Source organism: Anabrus simplex, chromosome 1, assembly GCF_040414725.1.
Source record: "Anabrus simplex isolate iqAnaSimp1 chromosome 1, ASM4041472v1, whole genome shotgun sequence".
Classification (NCBI taxonomy): Eukaryota; Metazoa; Arthropoda; class Insecta; order Orthoptera; family Tettigoniidae; genus Anabrus; species Anabrus simplex.
Window position 1 is genome coordinate 1,060,630,699 of NC_090265.1, and position 13,349 is coordinate 1,060,644,047.

Here is a 13,349-nt window from a genome sequence, read left to right on the forward strand (position 1 = left end):
ATAACCCACATTATTGCTTTTGTTGATCAGTAACTGTGCGACAGTGGCTGGATACAAGATTTCCTTGAAAATGGATTAATAGGAGGGGTGCTTTAATATGACCAGCAACATCACTAGACTTGACACCTCTGATTACTGTCTAGCAAACAGTGGAGCACATTGTGGTCATTTACTTTTGTAAATTGAGTTAATTACATGCAGGAAAATTCTCAAAATAAACCATGTTTTCATTCAGCTGCCTTAACACTAGGAGGGAAAGACTCATACCACCTAGAAAGACGGAGGGGTCAAAAATGATCCTCGGCTGATACATAAGTTTTATTCTATTACGTATTTGTGAATACAGGTGTGGGGATATATTTTGTACCATGAAAATAAATATCAATGATCTTCATGGTTGAATATTACAGTATATTAAATATTATGTTCTAAATCATACAGTCATATAAAATATTCTGTTATAAATGGATGCAAAATCAACTAAAAGTCACAATAAGTTATTATATAGATATAAAATGAAAGTATCTTGCCTGATTAGTTTTCTATTTTCATGAACCTGTATATCCATACTAAGCACATCATCAAAACTTAGACATTCTACACAGGTGACGATCATTTTCTCTTCCAGTACATCTAGTGCAGACAACCTTTTTGCATGCCTTACACACGTCCACCTTCTGCAGTGGTGTATCCTGGGTTTGCCACCGAGGCATGCATCTAGTAATGATGCAGTAGCACAGTGTAGTACCATAAGTAAATTCCAATTCCACTCACCCTAATTACATGTAGGTGAACTCCACCCTGCGATTCTCTTTGCAGAATTCCTTGGTGACGTCACTGCAGAAGTCCTCACGTTATTTTATTTCAGCAAGAAGATCCTTTTCTATAGACATCATTCCTAATGCAGAGAGATGACTCTGACTTATAAAGCTCGAAAAGACCCCTGTGCACTGGCCAATAGGAATTTCTGGATTTGAGATAGTCTTATCTCTGAATTGTTCAGAAGTGAACATTGCCCTCAATTCAGATTTGAGTCATACTATATCAACATATTTTCCATAGATTTCAATCAATTTCCTAAGTTGCTCTTTAGGAAAATTGCCAGAAAAATTGAAATAAATTCTTACACTCAAGCATTTCAGTGAATGACAAACCTCCTAATGAACAGAAGTGATATATATATATTTTTTTTGCAATTTGCTTTACGTCGCACTGACACAGATAGATCTTATGGTGACAATGGGATAGGAAAGGCCTAAGAGTAGGAAGGAAGTAGCCGTGGCCTTAATTAAGGAATTGCCCCAGCATTTGCCTGGTATGAAAATTGGAAACCACGGAAAACCATATTCAGGGCTGCTGACAATGGGGTTCGAACCCACTATCTCCCGGATGCAAGCTCACAGCTTTGCACTCCTGACTGCACGGCCAACTTGCCCGGTGAAGCAATATTTTAACTGTGCTAGAATAATATCGTGCATTTCCACATGAGCCTTCCAATACTCATCTTTAACTGAAAATGAAGTTTCTTCCTTTCTTCTTTTCATTGGTGGGTAAAATGTCTCTTCTGTTCTGTCCCAGACATTAGCAAATCCACTGTTTCGCATTATTGACACTTTAGTTTCTAATTAATTAACTTCGCTGGTGCAAAATGCGATGTCTAGGGTCTTAGATTGAAGGATGTTAGGCCTATATGTGACTTCAGTCAATGAAAAAATTTCATTAAAAAATATTCAGAAGAAAATTGAAATGAAATTCCGTTAACTTCGCAAGAAACCCGCTTGCTTCATTGATCGTGATGTTATCTCAGGTTCCTCCAAAATACTTTCGTAAAGCTCTTGGAGAGGAGCACGATATTCCTCAATGGTCTGTACTAATCGGCCACCTTGTTGGAGCTAGCTTAGGAAACCTTTTCTTGAGGGCACTGTCTAGCAGGTTAGTTCTCTTAGAAGAACTGCCAAAAATATCACAAAACCAATCATCATTGCAAAGAACATATGACATTCTTTCGTGCATGACACAACTTGAGGAAGAATTATCAAGTTTGTGCGCGTAGCAGTGGGTGAATACAGTCTCAAGAACCACTTCTTTTAATTTAGTTCGCACACCATTCAGGTGACCTGTAAGCACTGCCACTCCATCGAAAGTCTGTGCAGCTAATTTTTCATGGCAGTCAAAATTATCCAGACAATTGCAAGTCTCACCAATGCAGTCGCTGTCCTATCAGAACTCACATTGTAGGAACCAAGCAATCTTTCAACAACATAAACATATCCAAGAACCAAGCAGTTTTACTGTAAGTTTCTGGATTGATCGTGTGAATATTTAAAAATAAAAATTTTAATGTTAAATTTTCATCAAACGAACAGGTTGTAGAAACTTTTCAAAGACTTTCTTTCCTTCTTTCTTTCTTTCTTTCTTTCTTTCTTTCTTTCTTTCTTTCTTTCTTAATCCGTTTATCCTCCAGGGTTGGCTTTTCCTTCAGACTCGGCGAAGTATCCCACCTCTACCGTCTCAAGGGCAGTGCCCTGGAGCATGAGACATTTAGTCGGGGATACAACTGGGAAGGAGGGGTAGTACCTCATCCAGGCGGCCTCACCTGGTATGCTGAACAGGGGCCTTGTGTGGGGGAAGGAAGTAGCCGTGGCATTAAGTTAGGTTCCATCCCGGCATTTGCCTGGAGGAGAAGTGGGAAAACACGGAAAACGACTTCAAGGATGACTGAGATGAGAATCAAACTGAGTTGACCTCCCGAGGCTGAGTGGACCCCGTTCCAGTCTTCGTACCACTTTTCAAATTTAGTGGCAGAGCGAGGAATTGAACCACCCGGAACTCCGGGGGTGGCAGCTAATCACACTAACCACTACACCACAGAGGTAGGCCGTTTTAGACTCATCCATCGTTAATACATAAAACATCAAACACGAGAAATAGCACAGAAACAAAACACAATTAATGAATTCACTAATCAACAAAACACAATGAATGAACTCTCTTCTCAGCCACTACTCAAGCACTGGAAGTAAATCACCGCAGTGACATTGGTCACTTTCATCACTTTGGGTTCTCACTACGGGGCAATCAGTGGTTCCTGCTCGTTGTAAGCTTGGACATGCCGACTTTCTCCAAGTTGTTCACAGACGGCAGATGATAGCACATGGATGGTGACCAAATTTCAATTGCAGCGACATCATTCGGAGGGTTCCAGAACTATGCTACCGAATGCAATTTAAAGATTGAATGCGTTAAGTCCTTAACTTCTCCATTTGCTTTCTCTTTCTATTTAGTGGATTAGATGGCGAGACTACACCAGCACCACATGTAATCAAGGAACGGAACTAGTGCAGTTGCGCGGAAATTTTGAACTTGTGAGAGATGATATTGTCAATACTTGACTTGACAACCTCAAATCGTACGTCAGACCGTTCTTCACCCTATCATAACGCATGCAATGAATTCCTTGCATTCCTGTCCTTTTGTGTCCTTGCTTTTGTTGCGCACTTGACATTTCCTGCATTTTCATCATTGCCTGCTGTACAAAGTATTGGTCCTTTTATTTCTGGTCTGGGTGTTTGCTGCAGTAAGTTCCTCAGCGAGTTGTAGGAGAAAGTTTCTTCATGAGTTTTTGGTATTAGTAACCTATTTGTACAACACCCAAGCATTTATTCCTGCTAAGTCGAGAATACTGAATGTGTGTAACAGCCACCTACTTGTAGCTGGCTTCACAGTATACTTTCTTGCCATTTGGTCCACAATGTCGACTCCATACGAGAGTTCAGTTGTAATATGTTACGGTGGTGGGTTTCTTCTTTCTGTCCATTCCCACCTGGACATCTGGATGAAGAGAACTGAACACAAGTACATTCTTACTGACCTTGCCTTGATAAATACTCGAAAGTTGTTCCTTGTTAGAACTTGTGCTCGGGAAGTTTTCACCTCTGGCAGAACCTTCCTTCTTACCCGATTTTTTTGTACCAAGTAGACTCGTTCTCTGGGATTTAAGCTTTTCAGCTAGCTGCAGTGATGTAAAAAAATCTGTCACAAGTGGCTTTCCTACCTTTGTTTATAAACGGGACCATTAACTTCTCAATAACATAATCGCCCAAACACACATTTTCAGGGCACTGTTCCTCCCTTCCTAGATAAGGAAGACGTATTTCGACTCTTTATCCATGGCCATTCAGAATTTCTGCCCATACTTGTCGAGCTTGGATGCTATAAATCGTAAAAAGTGACAGAGTTTTGTCGGAGAACAGTTGCTCATCAATTGTAATCCAAGCTCCAGATTTATAGCAGATCTGACAATTTGAAATAAACCTTTCCCATACTTCTGATATCAGGACAAACTTATCAGTTTTACGTCTCTCTGACCTTGAGGATCTGGTATCGAATCACAAGAATCTCAAAATTTCTATAAAACGATCTCAGGACATAGCATTCTTACAAAATTCAAGCCCCCACTTTTTCGACCAGAGTGATTTCAAACCCAGGGTTCTCCCACAAGTTGCCCCACGAGCATACCATATACCTTGAATGCATCAAGTTCATTCATAGTCACAGACCAGTTCTTACATTGTAGCTGCCTTTCAGGCTCTGTTTTCATACATTTCTGTGTGTGTTTGAGGATAAATTCATCCATGAAGAGTCTCTATGCGCTTGTGACGCACTCATCAACAATATTTCTTTTTGCATGTGGTGCTGGACCTGTTTCGTCCCCAGAGTTATCGTCACTTAGTTCCTGAAGAGAAACTAATATATCATCTGGCAAATACCTTCCGTGCTCCATATTTGAGAAATCATTCCTGAAACAAAACACAACAAACAACAACAAACTGTTTATAATACAAGTGTCACAAGTTCCTTACTGCGAATGGCAGGATGGCAGGATTTTTCTAACCTTGACTCACGTTGGTGGAGTGGGGAGGGATAAATAGGTAAAGGTAGCAGGTGGAGTGGAGTGGGGGAAGAAGCAAACAGTCTGCATTACACATAGGAAACAAATTAGATGCATAGTTATGGAAATACGATGCAAGTTCTTGTAAAATCTAATAGGGTCAAAATTGACCCTTCCGTCCTTCTAGGTTAATTGCATTATGGGGACCGGGCTGTTAGGGCTGGGGCGTCCAAATTTTAAGAACAGCAAATAAAGCCTAAGTGATGAAAAGTCATGCAGTCTGAATGAAATCTATCTATCTATATATATATATATATATATATATAAAATAAGAGTTTTGTCTGTACATTTCTCAGAATTTAAAAGGATGGTATTTCGGTATCAGTCATGTCCACGGTAACAAGGAAATGCACTTTTTAATTTTACGTAATTTCTGTCTGTATGTATGTACATACATCACGAGAAAACGGCTGATGAGAATTGAATGAAAATCTGTTTGCAAAGCCGGGAAATAAGTCGCTACAATCTAGGCCATAAATAATTTGTCACAATGACTGAAATGGTAGTTTAGGGGAAGGCCTAAAAGTTAATTCTCAAATATATATGTTATTAATGGTCCTATATAATGAAAATCGGTATGAAAAGTTGGGAAATAAGTCGCTATAATCTAGGCCATAAATAATTTTATTCACGCTGAGTGAAATGGTAGTTTAAGGGAGGGTCTAATATTTAATTCTCAAATATTTATGTTAGTGGTCATATCACCCCCTGTGGGTGGGGGATGCAGACAAATAATTCACCCACGGTATTCCCTGGCTGTTGTAAGAGGCGACTAAAAGGGGCAATCAAGGGAAGATGAAATTAGAACCATGAAACTACTTGTGATTAGTACCATCACGTGGGGGAACACAATGGGTTGCTTTTACTTGCGCGTAGTACCACTATGTTGGGTACCAAATAGGTTTGTGATTAGTAGCATATGAGAGTGCGATGGCTTTTACAGTACCTGTGATTAGTAGCACTATATGAGCGACACCATGGGATGGGTTCATCCCATGGTTCTGGCTTGCCTATGATTAGTACCCACTATATGAGGAACACCACGGGATAGTACGTATGAACCCCATAGGTTTGCGTTGCCTGTAAATGGTGCCGCAATGTGCAAAACAGCGTAGGTCTGTAATACATGTGCGAATTTCCTTACCTGTGAGTAGTACCATAATGTGTGGAATACCGCAAGTCTACAGTACTCTTGATTAGTACTGCAACATGACAAATACCATGGTTCTACTTTCCTAGCGATAAGTACCATAGTGAGGGGATGCTGACTTGGATTTTGGACCCCCTTTGATTACAAGTATCATCGATTCAGTATTGTGCTACAGAAGCAGTCCCTTGGTCAGTAATGCTATTATTCTACGCCAACTTCTGTGCATGTCAGGCACTGTGGGTCAATTCCACTGATCGTTTTAAATTCATATCCATCCATTTATTCTTCGTCCTCACGTTTTGAATTGTGGGCAGTGGATGTTTTTGGTCTTTTAATTTGTCATTTCATTTCATCTCATTTCGTACCATTAGGGGCCGATGATCTAGATGTTAGGCCCCTTTAAACAACAATCATCATCGTCATCAGTGGTCGTATCTTAATGAAAATCAGTAGGTAAAGTCGGGGAATATGTCGCTATAATCTACGCTATAAATGTATTCACGCAGAGAAAAATGGTAGTTTAGGGGAAGGCCTAAAATTTAATTCTCAAATATTTTTATTAGTAGTTGTATCGATAAATACTACATAACTAAAGTTATATAGTATTAAATTTACGATCATTTATGTCTTATACTTTGTTACCATACCGGCTATGATCCCAGAGATATTCGTGAATTAGGTTTTTTTGTTACTAAGTCCATATCAGCGCCGGGTCATGAGAAAATTGGTAAATGGAATTTAATAAAAATCGGTATGTTAAGTCAGAGAATAATGAACTACAATCTACACTATAAATAATTTTGTAAGACGCCCTAACATCACAGAGTGGAAATAAAACTAAATGCGAAGACCTACAATATAGAAAGCTCATAAAATTGATCAACAATAACATTACATTGATTATTGTTTGTTGCGATGTGCCTTGTGTCTTCTGTTGCCACTCATGTCCGATAGATAGGATTACTGCTGCGTACCAAGTATTTTTAAAACTTTGCTTTACGTCGCACCGAAACAGATAGGTCTTATGGCGACGATGGATAGGAAAGGGCTAGGAGTGTGAAGGAAGCGGCCTTGGTCTTAATTAAGGTACACTGAGCTCGATAGCTGCAGTCTCTTAAGTGCGACCAGTATCCAGTATTCGGGAGATAGTAGGTTCGAACCCCACTGTCGGCAGCCCTGAAAATGGTTTTCCGTGGTTTCCCATTTTCACGCCAGGCAAATGTTGGGGCTGTACCTTAATTTAGGCCACGGCCACTTCCTTCCCAATCCTAGCCCTTCCCTGTCCCATTGTCGCCATAAGACCTATCTGTGTCGGTGCGACGTAAAGCAACTAGCAAAAAAAAAAAAATTAAGGTGCAGTCCCAGCATTCAATCACTCACTACTGATCTGCATTTAGGGCAATCGCCCAGATGGCAGATTCCTTAGTTGTCGTTTTCCTAGCCTTTTCTTAAATGATTTCAAAGAAATTAGAAATGTATTGAACATCTCCCTTGGTAAGTTATTCCAATCCGTAACTCCCCTTCCTATAAACAAATATTTGCTCCAATTTGTCCTCTTGAATTTTAGCTTTATCTTCATATTGTGATCTTTCCTACTTTTAAAGACACCACTCAAACTTATTTGTCTACTGATGTCATTCCGTGCCATCTTTCCAGCGACAGCTCGGAACATACCGCTTATAATACCTATGTAGTTGGTGCGTTATTGTACATTATAAATTTTCCAGCTAACTCATTCCTGGTTCCCTTCGTTTCGCCCCAGTGTGCTAAGTTGGGCTCATCAGTTGGTAAATAGTACACCCACCAAGACGCATAGCCTCCACGGTATGCACTTGCCGTGCATTTGGTGGGCGTGCTATTTACCAACTGATGAGCCCAACTTAGCACACTGGGACGAAACACTTGACAACCAGGAATGAGTTATCTGGAAAATTTACAATGTCCAACAACTACATTGGTTATAAATTTACTCATTTGGGACAAATATTTCAGGTTCCCTATGGGATTCAGCATCTATATCACACACAGTTTAAAGGTAAAAATTTTCATAATGATCCGTATTGAACTGTGTCGCAGTTAAATTGAAATAAGAAATTAAGTGGTTCAACCTATTCAATACAAGTAAATAATGTAGTGTTACATTCTTATTTGGTTAAAAGCGGTACCGGTTACTATCACCAATCTGGGTCATCATAAGCCAATTAAAAATACAAAAACAGTGCATAGGAAAACAAAGAATTAAAGGATAAGTCTTTCACAAGAGGCAATATAAGACAATAGGGGTTAGCACTGCGTGATTTTAAATCATAAAATCCTGAAGAAGTGGGACATTGTGTGTGTTGTGCTACTCTTCAGGGACTACATATAACTGACTGATCTTCAACTCCTTCTGGATTTTATGATTTAAAATCGTGCGATGCTAACCCCTATTGTCTTATATTGCTTCTTGTGAAAGACTTATCCTTTAATTCTTTGTTTTCCTATTAATTGTTTTTGTATTTTTAATCGGCTGATGATGGCCCAGATTGGTGGTCGAAACCGGTACCGCTTTTAACCAAATAAGAATGTAAGACTACATTTCTTATTTCTTATTGAATAGGTTGACCCACTAAATTTCTTATTTCAAATTAATTGACATACCACTTAGTCGAGCAGCTCTTCTCGTTCCTCCCAAGTCTTCCCAGCCCAAACTTTTTGTAACGCTACTCTTTTGTCGGAAATCACTCAGAACAAATCAAGCTGCTTTTCTTTGGATTTTTTCCAGTTCTTGAATTAAGTAATCCTGGTGAGGTTCCCATATGTTGGAACCATACTCTAGTTGGAGGTCGTACCAGAGACTTATATGCCCTCTCCTTTACATCCTTACTACAACCCCTAAATACCCTCATAACCATGTGCAGAGATCTGTACCCTTTATTTACAATCATATGTATGTGATTACCCCAATGAAGATCTTTCCTTATATTAACACCTAGGTTCTTACAATGATCTCCAAAAGGAACTTTTACCCCATCAACGCAGTAATTAAAACTGAGAGGACTTTTCCTATTTGTGAAACTTACAACCTGACTTTTAAACCTGTTTATCATCATACCACTGCCTACTGTCCATCTCACAGCCTTATCGACATTGTTTTGCAGTTGCTCACAATCTTGTAACTTATTTATTACTCTGTACAGAAGCCCCTAAGCACATGGCTAACTGGCCCGGTCGTACCAAATATAACAGCCTGCCTGAATATTGGTGGGAAGTAGCTGGGAAGTTAGATAACTTTGTTCTTTAGCATGGCATTGTGATCCCCCGTGTCTCAGGTGGCAGCACGCTGGCCTTTCACCGTCAGGTTCCGTGGTTCAAATCGCGGTCACTCCATGTGATTTGTGCTTGACATAGCGGAGGCGGGACAGGTTTTCTCCGGGTACTCCGATTTTCCCTGTCATAATTCATTCCAGCGACACTCTCCAATATCATTTCATTTCATTTCATTTCATCTGTCATTCATTTATCATTGCCCCAGAGGAGTGCGACAGGCTCTGGCAGTCGGCACTATTCCTATCCTCACCACTAGATGGGGGCTTCATTCATTCCATTCCTGACCCGGTCGAATGATTGGAAACAGGCTGTGGATTTTCATTTAGCATGCCATTCCTCTGGTTCATATATTTTTCATTTGGTCGAGTGTTTTATATGATAACATTGCTTTTAATCACTACATTCCTACTGATGTTTTTGTAATGACCTATGTTGACTTCAGTTAGGAAAACCACAAAGTCAGATTTTCTGATAATCGCGCAGCGAAGCATGGGTAGATCAACTAGTCTAAGATAAATTATGGCAACAGAAGAGTGTTGAATTCATAAAAGTAAAAAATGTGTTACCCTTTCTTTATTCAAATTCAAATGATTCCTGGTTGCCAAGTCAACAGAAAACAAAATATATGTGAAAAAATAAATGGTATGTACTAACCAATTAATGCTCTCTCAAAAATAAGTATCAAAATATAGGGGAGTCAATGAAATTTCAGAGGGAAACTTAAAATGCAGTTAACCTCAGTTTTAAATTACTTAAAAAAACAATTTACACCATTTTTAAATAATAAATTACCCAAGCACATCTGATTCTATTTAATAATTCTCAATAGTGTACGATTTTATTCTATTAAGCTCTGATCAACAAAAGTAATAATCCATGTTGCCAAGACGATGGAAAACAAAAGATATGAGAGCAAATGAATGAGATATACTAACAAAGTGCCCTTCCAAAAATAAGTATAAAAATATAGGGGTGTCATTTGAAATTTCAAAAAGAGGGTGAGGGGGTGAAACCTAAAATGCAGTTAACTGTGATTTTTACTTCTACCTAAATATCTAAATTCTAGTGTGTTTTTGCTTAAATTAAATTAAAATGAAATAAATAGTTATTTAGAACCAAGCGAGTTGGCCGTGCAGTTAGTTTCTCATAGCTGTGAGCCTGCATTCGGAAGATGGTGGGTTGGAATTCCACCGTTGGCAGCCCTGAAGATGGTTTTCCGTGGTTTTCCATTTTCTCAACAGGCAAATGCTGAGGCTGTACCTTAATTAAGGTCATGGCCAGTACCTCCCCAATCCTAGCATTTTCTCTTTACGTTGCCAAAGTCCTCCAATGTGGTTAGTGCAGTGTTAAACCACCAGCAAAAACAAAGTTTCTTAGACTGGGAAGTTTTGAAGTTATATTGTTAGGAAGCTTAAAAATGTTGATCTTGTAGAATAATTCAGTTCTTATTGTTTATGTTATTGATTTTGAAATACTTTTATAATTTCTTTGAAGGTGTTGGTAGTGGAAGCGCTCCCGTAGAGAGGTGTATAGAACTGGCATCTCGACCAGTTGTACAACAAGCTTGGAGAAAGTGTCGACACCTGATTATAGATGAAGTCTCCATGGTTGAAGGACAATACTTTGAGGTAAAATTATTGATATTTAATAGTTTGTTTGAAATCATCATAATTATATTTTTAAATTTTTGTTTGGTAATTTAGGATGGAAGAACATGTATAAAACAGAAATTACAAGGCATGAACAATGCGTTAAAAATGTATATGGAAAATTACAGTAAGTGCTCTGCCTGAAGTTCAGATTCAAGTCTTTATAGCATTCATCTTGTATGAATGATCCTCACCTCTCTTCATACTCATTCTTTATATCATATGGTAGGACTTGTTTCTTTTGAAATCATTGCTCTAATTTATTACTGACGTGGCACTGAAACAGACATCACAAAAATATGATCTTCAGGTAGTGCCCATACAGAGGTTGGATACTGTAGTGTTGAGAGCCCTCAGATAACAACAACAGAGCAAGAGATGTTTCAAAATGCAAATCAGGGGTGTAGAAGTTATGGGAAAACTTGGACTAACCTCATATACAATTGGGTACAATATTCATTACATGAAAAGTGCTCACAGAACCAAAAGGCTTAGGTGGGTTCAGCTGTTGGTCAGTTTTCACATTGACCAGGCAAGTTGGCTGTGTGGTTAGCGGCACGCAGCTGTGGCTTGCATCCGGGAGGTAATGGGTTTGAGCCCCACTGTCGGGAGCCCTGAAGATGGTTTTCTGTGCATTCCCATTTTCACACCAGGCTGTACCTTAATTAAGGCCATGGCTGATTCCTTTCCACTCCTACACCTTTCCTATCCCATTGTCGCCATAAAACCTGTCTGTATTGGTATGACGTAAAGCAAATTGTATTTTTTTAAAATATTTCACTGTGTATCAGCTATTTAATCCCCAACAAGATCAAGGCATATAAACTTTGGAATATGAATACTTTGCTGTTGGATCTTACACTGGTAAATATATGTGGGAAAAAAAAAAAAAAAAGACTATCACTGGATGATACAGAGTTACTAATACTGTAGCAACTTCTTTTTTAGTGCCATATCCGTAAGCAGACATTGGCAATCATGTTATCTACGTCATCCTATTGATGACTGATCTGAAGAGAGTTGTTGTTGAAAGCCTGAACCACTGACGTAGGTTTCCCAGCCACGAGATCCTTCTTATATCTTTCCCTGTAGGATTGAGATAGAACAGACCCTATTTCTCTGGGTGTCATATCTCACAACTGAAGTAAGCAAATTTTTGGGTCTTAGTGGTGTTGATTATCTTCCACTCATTTCCCATCCGATAGTGACAGTAGCTGGGGGTATTATATACACCGCAAAAAAAAGTTTTGAATATCAAGGATTTAATACAATAATAAAGTTACAGAATATTGTTTATTGTGTCACAGACACACAAACTAGAAATGTAAACATTTACTAACTGAAATGTTTTTCTTCCAATATCTAATGCAAATGAATGATTATAATATAAAGGTTATCATTTGTTTTTTCATTTCATTATTATTTTATGTTTTAGTGAAGGTTGTCCCTTCTTCATTCTGGCTTAGAACCATGTATGACCTCCTCTGGCATTGTTCAGGTCTCTGACACAGTGTAGCATGCTTGCGATCAGTGCATTTTCATCTGGCCCCATGCATGTTCAATGCAGTTCATGTTTGTGAATTAGCTGACCATTTCATATGGTTGATACCTGCCTCTCTCATGGATTTCCTCGCTGATGAACCTTGATGAGGGTGAGCATTGATGTCAACAAAAATGAATTCACCATCATATTTGTCCCTAAAGGATTGTACTTACATCTCCATACCCGTTGTCTTTGTGTATCTGGCCTAAGTGATATCCATCTTTCATCAGCTAACATGACACTATGCCATTTATCCAACACCCGCTTAAGAAGTTGGATGATCGACCTTCTCTTGCCAACACGATGATGATTCTCTAGTGTAACACACCGAATTGGTCGAAATGACATTGACCGCTGTGCAGCTGATTGCATACAGTGTGTGCAGATCATCGCCATCTGTTAGGCTTATAATGCCTTGCCATTTGCCTCTGCTTCCATACTAAGCAGTGAACAATTCATAGATGATATTTTTCTCACAAGACTGCTAGCCCTTTCAGACCCAAGACTAAGTGGAGAGAATTTTTTTTTTGTTCTATTTTTGTTGTTTAATACCTCAGTTGTTCACAAAAACAAAAAGCTGTTGCAGCAAAAAAAAAAACTTATTCCAGTGTTTTTTTTTATGACCCACACATTTGTGTGGGCTGGGACTATACTAGGTTGTTTAAGTGGAGAACTAGTAAAATTTTGTAAAGTTCACATTTGCACCATCCTTCGGGGAATTTCTTTCTTGCACCACGACGGGTGACC

General features: G+C 38.9%; 1 protein-coding gene across 2 annotated transcripts in view; it reads left to right on the plus strand.

Annotated features, from left to right (window-relative positions):
- Positions 1–13,349, plus strand: part of Pif1 (Pif1 DNA helicase) — a 144,966-nt gene that overhangs the window by 38,689 nt on the left and 92,928 nt on the right. For both annotated transcript variants that reach the window (XM_068228351.1, XM_068228350.1), the window contains exon 5: positions 10,905–11,038. In XM_068228351.1, coding sequence (XP_068084452.1) covers positions 10,905–11,038 — 134 coding nt within the window. The remainder of the gene's footprint in view (positions 1–10,904; positions 11,039–13,349) is intronic.